Raw genomic sequence first — 19,249 nt, 5'->3', positions numbered from 1 at the left:
ATGCAGATTGTTGTCATGTCCCTGATGTCATTGATTACAGCAATATAGCAATCAAGTTGAAATGCTACTGACAGATACACAATATTTCCATAATTCTCATCAGCATCAAAATGCAAATTTTCAGCAAAGAGAATCTCAGCAGTTGTTTCAGGCATCTGAACACTTGTCTTTGCTTCTGTGAAAGCCAAGTGGATTGCACTATACCAAAGTTTTTGGAATAGGATGAGTAAAGATAAAGCAAATACTTAAGTATCTTGTGTATGAACGTGCAATACGTAGATTTTGTTTCTAAGTTCCACCATGTTCTTAATTGTCCTTTTTTGGCAAGTAGGCTTTTCACAAGGGATGATTAGTGAGGCATGTATTGATGCTAAGCAAAGGGATATTAATGAATGGGGTGTTTGGTTCTTTACAAAACTTTAATCAGAGAAAGGCAAAAGACAGGAAATTATAAACCAATTAGCCTGACTTCTTGGGAAGATGTTGGAGTCCATTATTAAAGATGAAGTTGCAGGCTATTTGGCGGGCTTCCAGGGCGTCATTAAGAAGGAAACTCGTGCAAACAACTGGATTTAATATCCTTCTTTCACCAGATATGGGTGAAGTGATTGTGGATTTTTGACAAAAGCACTGTACAGTTCATATGTTCAACTTCATTCATAATGATGTCTACATTCATAAGAGCATAAGGCCATAAGAAATAGGAGCAGGATTGGGTCTTCTGCCCCGTCGAGCCTGCTCTGCCATTCAATAAGATTATGGCTGATCTGACTATGGACTCATCTCCACCCACCTGCCTTTTCCCCATAACCCTTAATTCCCATACTGTGCAAAAATCTATCTAACCCTGTCTTAAATATATTCACTGAGGTAGCCTCTCCTGCTTCATTGGGCAGAGAATTCCACAGATTCATGTCTGTGATTTCTCAGGCTCTTCCCCTTACAGCTTCACAGGTTGGGTTGGCCTGCTCACCAGACCTGGAACATCTCCTAATCAAGAGTCGTCCATTTATCTGTCGCAGGAGTTTTTAGCAATCATCTTGGTAGTGGTGTACATCCCACTTCAGACCTGTGCCAACCAGGTTCTAGATGAACTGAGCTATGTAATCAACAGGCATGAAACAGCACACCCTAATCCCTTCCCTGTCATTTTGGGGGATTATAACCAGGCCAGCTTGAAAAAATCTCTGAATAATTATTACCAACAGAACACTTGTGGAATCAGAGGAGCCAATACACTGGACCTATGTTGTACCAGCATCAAGAGTGCTTACCATGCCATCCCACACCCATACTTTGGAAAGTCTGATAATCTGGCTGTGTTTCTACTCCCTGAGTACAGGCAGAGACTGAAGACCACAGCAGCAGTAGAGAGGGTCAAGAAGGTATTTTCAAGGAAGGCACAAGGAGTACTTACAGGACTGCTTTGAGTCGGTGGACCGGACTGTATTCAGGGATTCATCTTCGAGTCTGAATGAATACATTACAGTTGACAATGACTTCATCGTGGATGAGTGTGTACCAATGAAAACATACTGTATATACCCGAATCAAAAGCCATGGATGAAACAGGAGATTTGAGGTCTGCTGAGGGCATTCAAGTCTGGTGATCCAGGACTATATAAGAAAGCTAGATACAGTACGACTTACAGGGGGCTATCTCAAGAGCAAAAGAAAATTCCAGTCAAGGTTAGAGACAATATCAGATGCATATCAACACTGGCAGGGTTTTAGGGACATTACTTCCGACACAGCAAAACCTAACATCATGAAAAGCAGTGACACTTTATTCTCAGGTGAGCTCATTACCTTCTATGCACTCTTTGTAAAACCACAGCTATGAAGATCCCTGCAGCACCTGGTGGCCCTGTGATCTCTGTCTTGGAGGTCAATGTCAGACTGTCTTTCAAGAGGGTGAACCCTCGCAAGGCGACAGGTCCCGCTGGTGTACCTGGTAGGGCTCTTAAAACCTGTGTCAACCAGCTGGCGGATGTGTTCAAAGACATTTTCAATCTCTCACTGATACAGCTTGGACCTGGACCTACTGCAATTTGCCTATTGCCATATTGGGTCAACAACGGATACAATCTCATTGCCTCTTCACATGGCCTTGGATCACTTGGACGATGTTAATACTTTTGCCAGGCTACTGTTTTTTGACAACAGTTCACGCTTCCAGTCACTGGTTCTTAGACTTTTTGGAAGGATCAGAAGATCGCCCGTCTACAGACCACAGAACCTGCTGAGTCCATTGTCGGCAGGCCTGGATGCCTCCAGACCACGATCGCTGCTGCTGATCTCGACGGCTCTAACAATCCAGAACAGACTCAAAACCCAGACTCTACCGCCATCAATGCAGGCTCCAACAATCTTGGACACCTCCAAAGTGCTGATTGTATAACCTCCATTTTTGACTCCAGCCTTGACCTCCAGGACAGATCTTCACATGCTGCCACTGGAATCCCCATCTGCCCTTCCTCCACCACCACTCCACAGTCCCGTCTCTCTCAGGTCCCACCACCAGCTCTGGGGTCCTTGGAGACTCCACCTTCCTCTCACCCCACCATCTCTGAACATCCCAAATCTCCCATTTCTTCGGAGACACCAACCTCTTCCCCCCTCCGATCCCAGCTCTCATCAATCCCGGGTTCTCACCATCCTCTCTGACCTTTCCCTGTCTGAGGCAGAATGTTCTGACCTCAGTAAGGGCCTCATCTTTGTACCCCTGTGCCCACACTTCAGTGAGTTCCGTGCCTGTCACGATGCTGAGCTCTTCTTCTGCTGCTCCATCTCCAAGCCTGTCTCTGTAGCAAGGACTGTCCACCTCGCACAGATGACCACTTCTCTCATCTTCAACACTCGTCTTCTTCCTGGACACCCCGCCCTGGTCTTCTGCCTGCTCTGGACATTTTCATTGCCAACTACCAACGGCACATTAACCGGCTAGACTTTAACACACTCTCCTATTCCAACCTCACTCCTTCCAAACACACAGTTTTCCGCTCCCTCCTAACCTCACGATCAAACCTGCAGATAAAGGGGGTGCTATAGTAGTCTTGTGTAATGACCTGAATTTTGCTGAAGCTCAGCGCCAACTCTCAGATACCTCCTCTTGCTTACCCCTCAAACAAGACCCCACTAAGGAACACCAGTCCATTGTCTCCCACACCATCACCAACCTTATTGACTCTGGGGAAGTCCCATCCACCACCACCAACCTCATAGTTCACGCATCCCCGCACCTCACATTTCTACCTCCTACCCCTGATCCACAAACCCTCTTGTCCAGGTAGACCCATGTTTCAGCTTGTTCCTGCCCCACTGAACTCATATCTGCATACCTCGACTCTGCTTTATCCCCCCTAGTTCAGTCCCTTCCTACCTACATCCATGACACTTCACGTGCTCTGAATCTTTTCAATGATTTCAGGTTCCCTGGTCCCATCATCTTATTTTTACTATAGATGTTCGGTCCCTATACACCTCCATCCTCCACTTCAAAGCTCTCCATTTGTTTTTGGACACCAGACCTAACCGGTTCCCTTCCACCTCCACTCGCCTCCACCTAGCAGAACTTGACCTCACTATAAATAATTTCTCCTTTGGCTCCTCCCACTTCCCTCAAACAAAAGGTGTACCCATGGGTACTCGCATGGGTTCTAGCTATGCCTGACTGTTTGCCGGCTATGTGGAGCAGTCTGTATTTCAAGCCTACATTGGTGACCATCGCACTTTTCCTGTGCTACATCGATGACTGCATCAGTGCTGCTTCCTGCACCCATGCTAAACTTGTCAACTTCATCTACTTTGCCTCCATCTTCCACCCTGCCCTCAAATTTACCTGGTCCATTTCCAACACCTCAGTCTCACTGTCTCTATCTCAAGAGACAGCTTATCCACTGATGTTTATTATAAACCCATGGATTCTCACAGCGACCTGGACTATACCTCTTCCCACCCTGTTACTTGTAAAAACACTATCCATATATATATATATTTATTTATATATATATATATATATATATAAAACAACCATATAACAATTACAGCACAGAAACAGACCATCTCGGCCCTTCTAGTCCATGCCGAACTCCTACTCTCACCTAGTCCCACCGACCTGCACTCAGCCCATAACCCTCCATTCCTTTCCTGTCCATATAGCTAGCCAATTGAGCTTTAAATGACAACATCGAACCTGCCTCAACCACTTCTGCTGGAAGCTTGTTCCACACAGCCACCACTCTCTGAGTAAAGAAGTCCCCCCTCATGTTACCACAAAACTTTTGCCCTTTAACTCTCAACTCATGTCCTCTTCTTTGAATCTCCCCCACTCTTGTGATCTAGTGATTCTTGAAAGATCACCACAACGTCTCCAGAATCTCTTCAGCTGCGACTTTCAGGAAACTGAAAATATTCAAAATACTCTAACCTTGAGGCACTTTTTCCCTTTTATTGCTTAGTAGATGGAGTAATCTAGGCACATTCCTAATTCTGGTGAGACATGTCAAATCCTGGTTTTAAGTGGTGCAATGATTACAATCCCTTCTGGTTTTACAAAGAGGCAGGGCTTTGCCTTACTTTGCAATTGGTGACTTCAAATTACATAGCTTGACCCAACACTACAATCTATGGTTCTCCCTATGGAAGTTATATTAGTTTAACAGATAACAGAAATGTTGCATGTGGTATTTCTTAGAAGCCTTGGGCTAGATTTGATTTTTATACAATGACATAGAGATCACGCTAGCAAGCTGTTTCAATGACACTGAATCTAATCAGTGAGCTTCAGAAATCGAATGAAACTCTCAGAAATGGGTGACATAAAAATTAAAGGTGAGCTATTAGGGAGAATGGAAAATAGGCAAGATCATGCAAGAAAACCCAGCTGTTGATATCTACATTATTTTATGGATCACAAAAGTACTCTTGCTTCCCATAAATTGAAACAAAATTACCTGTAGGACGTTAAAATAAATACCCTATAAATGTAAGGCCATCTTTAATTTTTTTCCAGCTCTGATGTTGGATCATTAGCAGGAAGTATTATTGACTCTTTTTCTTATTCCACAGTGTAGTCTGACCTGCAGAGGTCAGCTTTTTCTATTATATTTTTGATTTCTATTGTATTTTTCCTTTACATTACCCTGGGGATATTCTTTGGCTGGACAGTTCTGGACAGAGCACAATGCTTGCAGTATCATGTATATTTCTAGAATAGCAATCTCGAGCATTTCAAATGATCCAGCAGCCAAATGATTCCCCACAAGTTTACCTTTTAAAGAGATATTTGCCTCTTGTTGCTATCATCATCAGTAATGCAAGAACAGCATGTCAGTGCCTTTCAAATAAAAACAAATTTAATGACACAAAGGTTGGGGATGTTGTGCATAGTCTGGAGGGTTACCAGAGGTTATAGCAGGATATCGATAGGGAGCAGAATTGGCCTGAAAAATGGCAGGTGGAGTTCAACCCAGATAAGTGCGAAGTGGTTCATTTTGGTAGGTCAAATTTGAAGATAGAATACGGTATTAATGGTAAGACTCTTGGCACTGTGGAGGATCTGAGATATCTGATGTCCCCTTCTCTCAATTCCTCTGTCTCAGCCACATCTACTCTCAGTATGAGGCCTATCATTCTAGAATGAAGGAGCTGTCCTCTTTTTTCAAAAAAAGGGGCTTCCCTTCTTCCACCAACTGCATCTCAACTTCATCTCTTTCATTTAATGCACATCCGTTCTTACCCCATCCTCCCACCACCCTACCAGGGATAGGGTTCTTCTTGTCCTCACCTAGCACCCCACCAGCCTTCGCATCAAGCACATAATTCTCTGAATCTTCTGCCATCTCTAATGGGATCCCACCACCAAGCACATCTTTCCCTCCCCCCCAACTTTCTGCTTTCTGCAGGGATCATTCCCAACATGACTCCCTTGTCTATTTGTCCCGCCCCATTGATCTCCCTTGTGGCACTTATCCTTGCAAGCGGAACAAGTCCTTGCAATCTGCCCCTACACCATCTCCGTCACTACCGTTCAGGGCCCTAAACAGTCCTTAGATGAGGCAACACTTCATCTGTGAGTCTGTTGGGATCGTGGGTTATAACCAAAAAGAAAATGGATAGAGTCACTTAGCACTTTAGAGCAAGGGTGTTTATTAGGTGCATCAAAAATCAAACTTGCCAAAATTACTGAAAATAGTGAAAAGAAAAATGCCAATATTTACAAAATGATACCTAGAAGAAAGCACAATAATAACTCCGTACTTATTCTTGTCCAGTAAGAACTCCTGACAGCCCTTCCCGCTCCCTCTTACTGAAAGCTTTTTTTAGGCACCTGAACTTAATGTCTTTAATTACCAACATAGTTAACTTAAGACTACCCATGAATTAGAATATGATGCTCCCACAATGTAGTTACAATTATATTGCAAAATAAACAGTACAATATACATCAATATATGGTACAATATACCATCAACATATACACATCCCCATTAATAAAGAAATGGAATATTCCACTGTGTATGGTGGGAAAGGCAACATAAAGCCAACTTGAGTGCATCAGGTTGGTTTAGGACCCAGTGGACATCATGTGACTGTCGGGAAACGACAGTGTGAAACAGCAGAATGCTCAACATGATCAACACTTACACTTAGTACAAATAAAGAATGAAATTAAACTAAATTTTGGTGTTGACTCTGAATGTGGAGGGAAACCAGTGGGTCAACTCTGAGAATATGCTGAACTCGGGAAGACATTTAAGTACATACACTCACCACAACGACAGCAGAATGACAAGGCAAGTGAATGCAAGTGTGCAAGGAGTGTGTTTACCAATTGCTGTCAGTCACACAAGGCAGCATTAGACTAAATATGGCAGCAAAGATCTCTGGTAAAAGTAAAGTCAATAGAATCAAAATAAAACTACTCCAGTGGTTGAAGCGATATCTCATGTGTGCTGTAGGTTGTGCTGGTCATATGTCAATCATCCCATCTCCAGGATGAAAGAGGTAGCGGTAGAGATTATGGAGGCATTAGTAATGATCTTTCAGAAACCATTGGACTCTGGCATGGTGCCAGAGGATTGGAAGATTGTAAATGTCACTCCACTCTTTAAGAAAGGAGGAAGGCAGCAGAAAGGGAACTATAGGCCAGTTAGCCTGATCTCAGTGGTTGGGAAGATATTAGAGTCAATTGCTAAGGATGAGGTTTTGGAGTACTTGGTAACACAGGACAAGATAGGAAAAAGTCAACATGGTTTCCTTCAGGGAAAATCTTGTCTGATGAACCTGTTAGAATTCTTTGAGGAGGTTACAAGTAGGATAGATAAAGGGGATGTATATTTGGACTTTCAGAAAGCATTCGACAAGATGCCACACATGAGGCTGCTTACCATGTTAAGAGCCCATGGTATTATGGGACAGTTACTGGCATCGTTAGAGCATTGGCTGATTGGTAGAGGCACTGAGTGGGAATAAAAGGATCCTTTTCTTGTAGCCTGCCAGTTGCTAATGGTGTTCTTTTTATGCTGTATATCAATGATTTAGATGATGGAGTAGATTGCTTTGTTGCCAAGTTTGCAGATGATATGAAGATTGGTTGATGGGCAGGTAGTGTTGAGGAAACAGGTAGGCTGCAGAAGGACTTAGACAGATTAGAAGAATGGACAAGAAAGTGGAAAATGAAATACAATGTTGAAAAATGCATGGTAATACACTGTGGTAGAAGAAATAAGTGTGTAGACTATTTTCCATACAGGGGGAAAATCCAAAAATCTGAGAATGAAAGGACCTTAGGCGTCCTTGTGTAGAACACCTTAAAGGTTAACTTGCAGGTAGTCCAGTTTGTTTAATTTTCACTCTACTTGAACCATTCATTCTCACGAGCACCACCAGCTGCAGGGCATACTATCAATAAAGTGAAGGGAAAAAACTAGAAAGTGTCTAGCAGACTTCCTTCCACGTCACCCTGACTTGGAAATATTACATTACTGGAATACCCTTCCCAATGTTACCTTCCCTCCATTTCTTCAAAGAAGAGATTCAGCACCACCTTCACAAGCACAATTAGGTGATAAATGCTAGCAATGCCAAGGTCCCAAAACTGAATAAGAGAAGAAAATACTTCCGAAGCTGTCAGGCTATCCAATGGCTAAAGTAAAATAGTGCAATTGCTGGCAATCAAGAATAAAACAAAAAGTACTGAATATTCAGCATTGTTAGATTTAATGTATAAAACTGGCAGTGAACAATCCTGTATCTAATGTCATTTTATGTGCATACTATCGATCTATGTATATAAGCTATCTCATATATTTATATTTATTGTGCTTTTTTGTTGTTTTGTTCTTTACCTTATGTTTTTTAATACTGCATCAGATCTAGAGTAAAATTTACTCCTTTACTCTTGTGTGCTGGAAATGCCATTAAACAATCTTGAATCTTGAATTACTTCTAAGATTTTAGCTCTGAAGAACACAATTTGTTTCCATTTTACTGGTGCTGTATTGTTTTCATGGAAATATTTGAATTACATTCAATTGAGTTGTACTGTACATGAATAATTTTTATATATTTACAAAGAATTAAAAATTACTTAGTATTGCCTAAGGCAAGTATATGAATTGGAAAGGTTTTACATTGATATGCACCAGATGATGATTTACATGATGTGCAGACAAGTGGGAATAACTCATATGGACGGCTTGGTCGGCATGAATGAATTGAGTCAAAGGGCTTGTTTTTATGCTGTATAATTCTGTGACTCCCGGAACTCATAGTGTTAGAACCAATAGTCCAATATTTTTTCATCTCAGTCTTCACTTTCCATTAAGATTGAAAAGAAAAGATTTGAAGAATAATTTTGTAAAATAACTATTACTAACAAAAAAATCTGTAACATAAATTTGGGTAATAATTAGTGATGCTTTATCAATTGTAGTGAAATACTTGCTCCTAGAGTTGATCAATCCCATAAAGAAAATGGGCGAATGAAAAGTCACTCAATACTTTCCTTCACACCTGGCTTCCACACTGGGCCAAAATATTAATGTTATAATTTTTAGAAAACCAATCCTTAAATTTTTCAAGACTTAGAGGGTAATTTACTCTCATCTTGAGAAGAACGAATAATTAATTTCAGGTGTGACAAATGTTAGTGATTCATTTGACCCATGGATTACAATTCTGATATCTTATTTTCCTCATTCCTACTTAATGCACTTTACAATATAATTTACATTTAATAAGTTCTATTTGAGATTATAATTTAAATTACCTTAAGATGCAAGTTACCTTTAGTCATATATCCTCCTTCAAAAATTCATTTTGAAAAGCTGATCCAATGATGTCTCAATATCAGATTATTCTGTTAGTTATCTCCTTCGAGTAGTATCCCAAGTTGCTTTTCTTTTGCAGGGTCTTTTGCTGAGCAGAATCCTCTATAGAACCCATGGCAGTTCTGAAACAGCAAAGTATCTTTGTAGGTCAAGCTCTGGAGAAGAGTTTTTATTGGCTCTTATAAGTTGATAGTCTTGTAATTGACTATAGAGATATTTGAATGGTGACCTTTATTTTGTCAATGATACGTTGTTCATCCACAATATGCAGTCATAGAATTATTTTTAAAATATGTGTTCATTTATGGCATTTAACTGTCATTGGATCTGTCAATATTAAATGTTCATTTAGAATTTTTCCACAGCTGTAGGATCAGAAGTCATGTATTGGCCAGGCTGGGTAATGGGTAATGACTGAACCAACCAGGTTTTTTACCTGGTAAAACCTGGTAGTTTCATGGTTACTGTTATTAGGTTGAACATTAATGCAAAATATATTTACTTAATAGAACTAGATTCCCAATTTGTTATAGTGAGAATTAAATATCATGTTTTTGGATCAATGGTTTAATATCTTTGACCAGTATCTTGATGGCTTCACACCATGTCTTTAATTTAAGGTACAGAAAGGGGACATTAGCCCATCATGCCATGTCAGCTGAAAAGGATTTAACCATACTAATATTGCCTTCAAATTCCATTCATACATCTTCAAGTACAGATGATAGTACTGTTTAAAAGGCTCCAGATGCATTAACCTGCTGGGTGAAAAAATCTTTTCCTCATCTCCCCTCTAATCCTTCTACCAATTACTTTAATTCTATGCCTCCTGCATTATGATAACAAGAAATACAGTAAAGACATATTTATTCCATCTTAATAATTTTGTATACCCTTCAGCCTTTTCCACAGAAACAACCCCAGCTTATCTATTTTTTCCTCACAGCAAGATTGTACACAATACTCAAGCTGTAGTCTATTCATAGCTAAACAATTTTAAAATTATCTCCATAAATATCCTTGCATAGGTTGATGGTGAATGTCTGAGTGTAGAAAGTTGTTGTGCTGGTTAGCAGTGCTAGTAAAACCCTTGGCTTCAGACAGTAAGATGTAGCCAAGCATGTTGTTAATCAGTTTCCCTTTCAAAAACATTCAGTGAAGTGAAGTTGCATGGTTGATAGAAAGTTAATTCATTTGAAGTCTAACTGCACTTTTATGAGCCTGATGATTATTAATTACTTCCACTCAACCCCTTGGCTACTCTAGATGAACTTTACAACTTTGGACTATCATTTTCTCAGTTTTAATTTTTGATGGAAATTTTAAAAATATAACTAATTTTAACTTTTGTTTCCAACCCATGCTCCTTCTTGTCTCTTCATTTACAGCCCTTAAACTGTTACTTCCACAATGCTTCAACCTGAGTGACTGAAATATCTAGATGTTTGTCCTGGTCACTTCTATCCCAGCAACCTTGTGCATGACAACATCATTTTGTACTTACAACAATGAGTCATCTATTGAATTGACTTTATTCCATGAGGAGTAAAAACCTTTACGTTACATCTCCGTCTAAATGTGCAATTTATAGTAATTTATAATAGGATAGTCAATATAGCATAGAAATACAGTTGTGTCAGCATGAGTTAAGTAGTCTGTTGGCCTGGTGGAAGAAGCTGTCCTGGAGCCTGTTGGTCCTAGCTTTTATGCTGCGGGTACTGTTTCCCAGATGGTAGCAGCTGGAACAATTTGTGGTTGGGATGACTCGGGTCCCCAATGATCCTTCAGGCCCTTTTTACACACCTGTTTTTGAAAAATTTCCTGAATAGTGGGAAGTTCGCATCTACAGATGCGTTGGGCTGTCCGCACCACTCTTTGCAGAGTCGTGTGATTGAGGGAAGTACACTTCCCGTACCAGGCATGAAGCAGCCTATCAATTGTGCCCCTGTCAAAAGTTCTTAGGATTTGGGGGCCCACACCAAACTTCTTCAACCATCTGAGGTGAGAGTGGCGCTGTTGTGCTTTTTTGACCACACAGCCGGTATGTACAGACCATGTAAGATCCCTGGTGATGTTTATGCCGAGGAACTTAAAGCTGTTCAACCTCTCAAACCCAGATCCATTGATATCAACAGGGGTGAGCCTGTCTCCATTCCTCCTATAGCCCACAATCAGCTCCTTTGTTTTTGTGACATTGAGGAAGAGATTGTTTTCTTGAAACCACTGTGTCAGGGTGATGTCTTTTCTCTGTAGACTACCTCATTATTATTTGAGATTAGGCCAATCCGTGTAGTATCATCAGCAAATTTTTAATTAGCAGATTGGAGCTGTGGGTGGTATACAGAGAGTAAAGGAGAGGGCTTAGTACACAGCCCTGAGAGGCACCTGTGTTGAGGATCAGAGGGGCAGAGGTGAGGGAGCCCACCCTTACCACCTGCCGGTGACATGACAGGAAATCCAGGATCCAGCTACACAAGGCAGGGTGAAGGCTGAAGTCTCTGAGCTTCTTGTCCAGCCTGGATGAATAATGGGAATTCTGTGCAATTGTGAAAAAAAAAATCCTGTTTTCCATGAAAATTGGAATTTTCAACAATTCCAGGATTAATTTATTCTGTCATTGTTTGTTAATCTGAACATGAATACACAATTTGTTGCAGTTAAACAATTTTGTATTCATAATTGGTACATTTTATCTTCATCATAATGAATGCAAGCCTAGCTTAAACTTTTCTTGTTGGTGTTATTGAATTTTTTTGTTTCTTCTAGGTTCCAGATTCAGCGAGGAAAAGGTGATGCCAACAGTTACAAGAGCCTTGGCCATTGCTTTAAGACAATTTTCCAGCAAGAAGGGTACATATTTTGACTCTAATTATTTACTGCATAAAATATGATCCAGTCTCATATTGGGAGCATATGAAACTCTAGAGAAGATAGTGGAAAGAGCTTCTTGTGCCATCTTTCACAGTTTGTGGATCTCATATTGACCTTACTGATCTCCTTGGAAAACAGAGAACTGGAGTGAAAGCAAGGTAGCATAGTGGCTAGTGCAGTCTATTACAGCTCGGGGTGTTGGAGTTTGGAGTTCCATTCCATTGTCATCTGTCAGGAGTCTGCATGTCCTCCCTGTGGAATCCATGTGTTTTCTCTGCATGCCCCAGTTTCCTCCCACAGACCAGTGATGTACCGGTTAGTAGGTTAATTGGTCATTATAAATTGTCCTGTGATTAGGCAAGGGCTAAGTTGGAGGTTGCTGGGTGGTGTGGCTCAAGGGGCTGGAAGGGCCTATTCTGCACTGTATCTCAATAAAAATAATAAAATAAGCCATCCAAGTATCAGAGGTACCTCTTTAAAAGAGTAAAATAATACAGCTGAAAGTTGCATTAGTGAAAGGTTGAGCTGATGCTTTCCTTCCTATTTATAAGAAGGTTTACATGTGAGATAAGTGAAATACTTGAGAAAATTTTCCAGTTTTATGTTTTATCATGCTGTTTGTCTTGTCAAAATTAAAAGAAAGGTAATTGGGTAAATATGCATTAACTTTGTGTCATATAAGTCCGTGCATAACTAGGTGCAGAATTTCACAAAGAAAACGTGGCAAAAGAAAAATATTTTATTTTGGGGCATGAGTGCAGCATTTAGTTACCTTCTTAACAGTAAAATGTTCTTCATTTTAGTTTTCATAATTGGTAGTGATATAAAGTAGATATGTTGCAGATGATAAGTAGTGATACTATACCATAGCTGCTTTGCAGTCTCATGGCTTGCCTGAACTTGATCGTAGCAAGAGTAAAGATGAATATTTGCATGTGACAACATAAAAGTGATTCGTGGTTATTTTATTAACTCTGTAGGAAATATCCCACTGGCATTTCTAAACATGTAAGTGAAAATAAGATAGACTGCTTTCACGATTAACGGGAATAAAGTGAACAAGGAATAAATCTTGTAAATGTCTATAAGTACAGTATACTTTTTTGTGAAGTGATTACTCAATTCAATTCAAATTTAATACAGTACGTGTGCTTGCAACACTGTGTGTCCGACAGAGTGATCAGCAGCACTGGGGCTCCACAGGGGACTGTCTTGTCTCCCTTTCTCTTCACCAATTACACCTCGGACTTCAACCATTGCACAGAGCCTTGTCATCTTCAGAAGTTTTCGGATGCCTCTGCCGTAGTTGGATGCATCAGCAAGGGAGATGAGGCCGAGTACAGGGCTACGGTAGGAAACTTTGTCACATGGTGTGAGCAGAATTATCTGCAGCTTAATGTGAAGAAGACGAAGGAGCTGGTGGTAGACCTGAGGAGAGCTAAGGTACCGGTGACCCCTGTTTGCATCCAGGGGGTTAGTGTGGACATGGTGGAGGATTACAAATACCTGGGGATACGAATTGACAATAAACTGGACTGGTCAAAGAACACTGAGGCTGTCTACAAGAAGGGTCAGAACCGTCTTTATTTCCTGAGGAGACCGAGGTCCTTTAACATCTGCCTGACGATGCTGAGGATGTTCTACGAGTCTGTGGTGGCCAGTGCGATCATGTTTGCTGTTGTGTGCTGGGACAGCATGCTGAGGGTAGCAGACACCAACAGAATCAACAAACTCATTCATAAGGCCAGTGATGTTGTGGGGATGGAACTAGACTCTCTGACGGTGGTGTCTGAAAAGAGGATGCTGTCCAAGTTGCATGCCATCTTGGACAATGTCTCCCATCCACTACATAATGTACTGGTTGGGCACAGGAGTACATTCAGCCAGAGACTCGTTCCACCGAGATGCAACACAGAGCGTCATAGGAAGTCATTCCTACCTGTGGCCATCAAACTTTACAACTCCTCCCTTGGAGGGTCAGACACCCTGAGCCAATAGGCCGGTCCTGGACTTATTTCCTGGCATAATTTACATATTATTATTATTTAACTACTTATGGTTTTATTACTATTTAATTATTTATGGTGCAACTGTAATGAAAGCTAATTTCCCCCGGGATCAATAAAGTATGACTATGACTATGTATGTATACTGTCCAGAATCCCCAACCCACTGACATCATCTGTTGACTGGGTCCCTACACCTGCTATGCAACACCGTGGTTTTGAGACCCAGTCCTTGTATATACAATCACATATAGAATATTAGTAAAAACACAACCAGACAAATATATATGTATGTAGTCCAGATCCCTCAGTCCATGTTAAATCTTCAGTTTGCCACAACTACACTATGCCACCCCCATTAGAGCGCAATGGATCAAACACCTCACCTCCTGCAGATGAAAAGCAAGTCACCCCACAGCTTGAGGCCTGAGTCCATTGAGCGCCGCTAAAAAAAAATCTGCAATCGGCCACTAGAGAGCTTGTCTGGGAGGGCAGCTCCGACTCCATTCTGTTTACTGCATCAAACCGCCACCGGTGAAGCGCGAAGGCTTTATCCCCTCACTCCAGGCATCTGCAAACAGGTGACGCCATGGTTTCAGGCCTAGTTCTTACTACAACTGAGGACTAGGCCCCCTCCATCTGCTCCTGCTCACATCCAATAAATACCGAATTGAACTTGCGACATAACAGATTAACAATGTGCAAAGGAGTCCCGTGATCACAAGAAGTGTGACCATGACAGCCACTCACTATTTGACTGTAATCCTCCATTGACTCAGGCAGCAGCACGTGGCATAGCTCCTTTATTAGCTCCGCCAGCGAGCAACTCGCTGACGGTGTAGACCTGCAGTACTTTGAGTTCTTAATGTATAGCAGGATATTGTGATCATTAGACCTATGTTTAAGTACAACGGTAGCAGCTTTTGTTGAACCCGTAGAAGCCACTATGACCAGTCACATTGCCATCTTGCCAGAAGCCTTATAATATTAGGTAGGAGAGGAGCAAGCTATAAATTGAACTTTACAGCTAATACTGATTAATTTAAAAATAAGGAAATGTGTTTTATTGTCAATCCTTGTGTATTGACTCTATGTTTGTGCATTTGTGCATTGCCTCACATGCTTATACCACTCCTACAGGCAGTAGAGCGGCACCGCTGGCAGGACTGCTGTCTCACAGCTCCAGCGATCTCGATTTATTCCTGAATGTGTAGAATTTTCCCTGTCATTATGTGGGTTTTATCCAGGTGCTCCTGTTTCTTCCCAGTTTCAAATACATGAAGGGTGATAGCTTAATTTACCACTGTAAAAAGCTTTAAGAAGATGGGAGGAATAAATCACAAGGAAAATTAATGGGGAATGGCCTCTCCTTCTATGTCTTAAGAAAGATATGGAGAAGGATCCCAATAAAACTCTGTGGAAGATTGTCCCATGCTAGTTTGAGTTTTGCTCAGATCACTGAAATCCAGACAAGCACCAAAGAAGGGCTGAGAGTGACTGTACCCGACATTAAGGCAGCATCAAGGTGCCTGAGTAAAATTGAGAACAAAAGGCATCAACCTAGCCCAAGGACCTTACTGAAAGAGTTCCTCAGGGTGATATATTCTTAGCCCAAACTTCTTCCACTGTTTCATAAATGTCATTTCCTCCATAATGTCAGAAGTGAGGCTGTTCTCTGATTATTGTAGAATCTTTGATTCTATTTGTCAATTCTTAACAAATAGGCATGGCTAATAAATGGCAAATAACATTGGAGGTCAATGACTAACTCTAACAAGATAGACCCTGATCACTTACCTTTGATATTAATCATCTTAATCACATCCCTTCTATACTATGATGACCAGAGCTGCACACAGTATTTGATTTACAGTCTAACCAATATTTTATACAACTGTTACATGTATTTAATGCCTTGGGTGATGAATGCCATATATCTTTGTTCTTCACCACCCTGTTGCCACTTTCTTGTACTCCTAGGTGTGTCTGTTCAATAACACTCCCCCAAGCCCTACCATTTACTGTGTACATTCTGGCCTAGTTTAACGTTCTGAAATGCATTACTTCACATTTATCTCAGTCAAATTCCATCTGCGATTCCTTTGATCAATACTTTGTTGTAACCTAAGGCAAATGTTTTCACTGTCCACGGCAACACAAAGTTTTGGTACTATCTGCAAACTTATTATGTCACCTACAGTATATTGTGGTCTAAGTCGTTGTGGCATGCAAATGACACTGCTCATGGATGACCAATCACTGGTGGTGAACTTTAGACCAAAGTTAGGTTAATAATTGCAATAAACAATATTTTGTTATATCTTTATTATTTCACTGAATACATGTCCAAGCAGCATGCAACTCTGGATCAGTTGCCATAACTGCTTTGGGAGGACTCAACAGCTTTTGTGGAATAGGGAGTTTTTGTTTTTGAAACATACAGATCGTTGGAGATGATTTTCCCATCTGAGCTTATGAAGTTGCCAGCACACCTTTGCAGATAGGAGTTTATCACTGGGGTGGAGTGGATTTAAGATTGGAGTAAATAACAGAGGATTGGGTGAGTTATAGGTGTATCAAGGCTGCTACAGTGAACCATAGAGCAATGGTTCTGAAAGGGCAGGAGACTTTCATTCTTAAGACAGCAGCCAGAGTGTATGTCTCTTGCCCTTGGACTGATCGTGATATTGGTGAAGTTGTTTTGCATGTCAAGACAGCAGGCTGCAGTTGACTTCTGCTGCAGTCTAGATGTGGAAATGGCTAGGTTGTCCCCTCCATTGATTCCTTTTTTTTATTTCAGCCGGAATGGTTTCTTTTAGCTGGGGAACAACCCTCATTGGTTTGAAATATTGTCATTTGAATCATGTAGCTCTTTAAGTGAACCACTGAAAGTATGTTGTCAGCCTTTTATGATTGGAAGAATTGTTTTCCCACAAAAGCTTCTTGTTCAAGGCAGCATATTTTGTCACATTTCTCAATGCCATATCACTCAGTCCCCCCCCCCCCCCGACGTATGTAGAGGAGGAATACTCTGTGCAGGAGATAATGATGCAACAGTTTCTAGATGAGGGTTCTGGTGATTCATGCTTCATTGTCAGATATTCATTCTGATTGTGTACGGGATCATCCCAAAGTCCCAATGTGGCATGCTTCCCAGACAAGATGTGATGACTTGATCTGACTGAGTTTGGTGCCAAATAATACGTAAGGATAATTGGAGGAAAAGAAGTATCCACATCAATTTACACAGCTGGAAGAGGTGGTTCAATTGAAGAAAATGTGAGATTGCTCCAACCACCAGCGCATGGAGGATTGTGGAGATGGAGTCACAAGGAGAAGAAATGGAAGTCCAAAACTGTAGAGTGCACTTTATCAGTTGGTGAATACACATGAGGCATGAGATAAGTCTGAGGCTCCGTCCACACTACGCCGGATAATTTTGAAAACGAAGCTTTTTCTCTTCGTTTTGACCCTCTGTCCACACTAAAATGGTGTTTTCATCCCCTGAAAATGGAGATTTTCAGAAACGGTCTTCAGAGTGAATAAATCTGAAAATGCCTAATATCCGTTGCAGAGTGTACGGGGTGACTGGAGCTTTTTAAAACCACTGTCATGATGTGCCGGAACAGATGGCGGCAGCACGGCATTTCATTGTTTTCTTCTTCTTCTTCTTATTATTATTATTATTGTTACTACTTTATTGTCACCAAATTGATACTAGAGCGTACAATCATCACAGTGATATTTGATTCTGCGCTTCGCAGAACCTAACAATTTCAGAACAGACAGCAATGAGACTGAAGCCAGAAGAGTTAGAAATGTACTCACCAAATACTTTGACCCATAGCTCACTGAATAAATAAGTATACTCACATTGCCCAGTTTTCTGTCCTTGCTTGTATGAAGGTGGTTTACCTATTTATGCAAGTACTTCTCTGACAATAGATGTGTAACAGCTTAATGTAACATTGTATGGAAATACAAGATAACACTGATGCAGACATGTTTTATACATTTAACAAGGTGCTTTATTAATGCCACAGAGTTGGTCAGTTTTTCAGTGTTCATTGTCAGCTGGGTCATACTGTCCGTGAGCTCCCTGTCGGAGGCCTCCATACACTCCAGTATTTGTTTTTGTTTTAGTTTTAAGTCCTCCTGCGCGAGAGCCAAGAGCAATTCCTTTTAAGTTTTTCTACTCTGTAACTGGACAAACGCGCACTAAGTATACCGTTTCCTCTTCGCTTGTTTTCTGTGTGTCCTGCGCATGCCCAGTAGAGGAGATTCGCTCAAATATCCATGTTAGTGTGGACAGAGATATTTTGAAAAACGCCTGTCGTTTTTACTTGAAACCGGCGTTTTCAAAATTATCTGGCGTAGTGTGGACATACCCTGAGTTCAAGTCTCAGGATTGGTTCTCAGAAGCAGTCATTGCTGGACAAGGCAGAGATCAGAAGGCAATCAAAACCCAAAACAGGTCATGAGAGCAGGCAGTAATTCATTGGAATCAAGGATGTCTGGAACGAGCATAAAATGAAGATTACAGAGGCTGAGGAGATCTGTAGAATTTATCACTGTTAGCTAAGTATTTATATATTAATGCCTGATTGAACTATAATTGTGTTTAAAAATTATTAACTGGTATGATGTGGGTAGTTATTGTTAAGATAGATTTGTTAACTTATACTAGTGGAAACAGTATTGTAATAATGAATGCACGTATCCCCGTAATAATTTTGTGTACCATTCTTTAGACATTGTTTTCTCAGCTTCTGCAGTTGTTTGAATGTGTTGACTTTCAGTCTAGAATATTTGTTTAGTAATTTTCCAGGCTGTGGTCACTTTTGGACCATTGCTTTTCTCTTGTCCCCGAAAAGATGCTATAACCTTTAATTATGATACTTGTTAATGAGTTATTGGGCTATTTCCAAGCACTGGTAAGAATCAACCACATGTCTGTTGGTTGGAACAGACTTGATGCTGCAAATGGCTTCTGCTCCTGCATCTTTTGGTCTGCTGTCAGCAGCTGGCCACACAGCA

General features: G+C 40.9%; 1 protein-coding gene across 8 annotated transcripts in view; it reads left to right on the top strand.

Moving 5' to 3' along the window:
* The window catches only part of slc25a21 (solute carrier family 25 member 21), a 455,579-nt gene that overhangs the window by 363,262 nt on the left and 73,068 nt on the right, over window positions 1-19,249 (top strand). For 6 of the 8 annotated variants that reach the window (XM_063050003.1, XM_063049977.1, XM_063049993.1 and 3 more), the window contains one exon: window positions 12,102-12,185. In XM_063050003.1, coding sequence (XP_062906073.1) covers window positions 12,102-12,185 — 84 coding nt within the window. Of the gene's footprint in view, window positions 1-12,101; window positions 12,186-13,186; window positions 13,215-19,249 lie in introns of all 8 variants that reach the window. The other 2 variants (XM_063050023.1, XM_063050019.1) reach the window with 1 other exon arrangement.

The sequence above is a fragment of the Mobula hypostoma genome, chromosome 1 (genome assembly GCF_963921235.1).
Source record: "Mobula hypostoma chromosome 1, sMobHyp1.1, whole genome shotgun sequence".
Classification (NCBI taxonomy): Eukaryota; Metazoa; Chordata; class Chondrichthyes; order Myliobatiformes; family Myliobatidae; genus Mobula; species Mobula hypostoma.
Note: the sequence above shows the minus strand (reverse complement) of the source record. Positions and strands in the feature narration are given on the sequence as shown.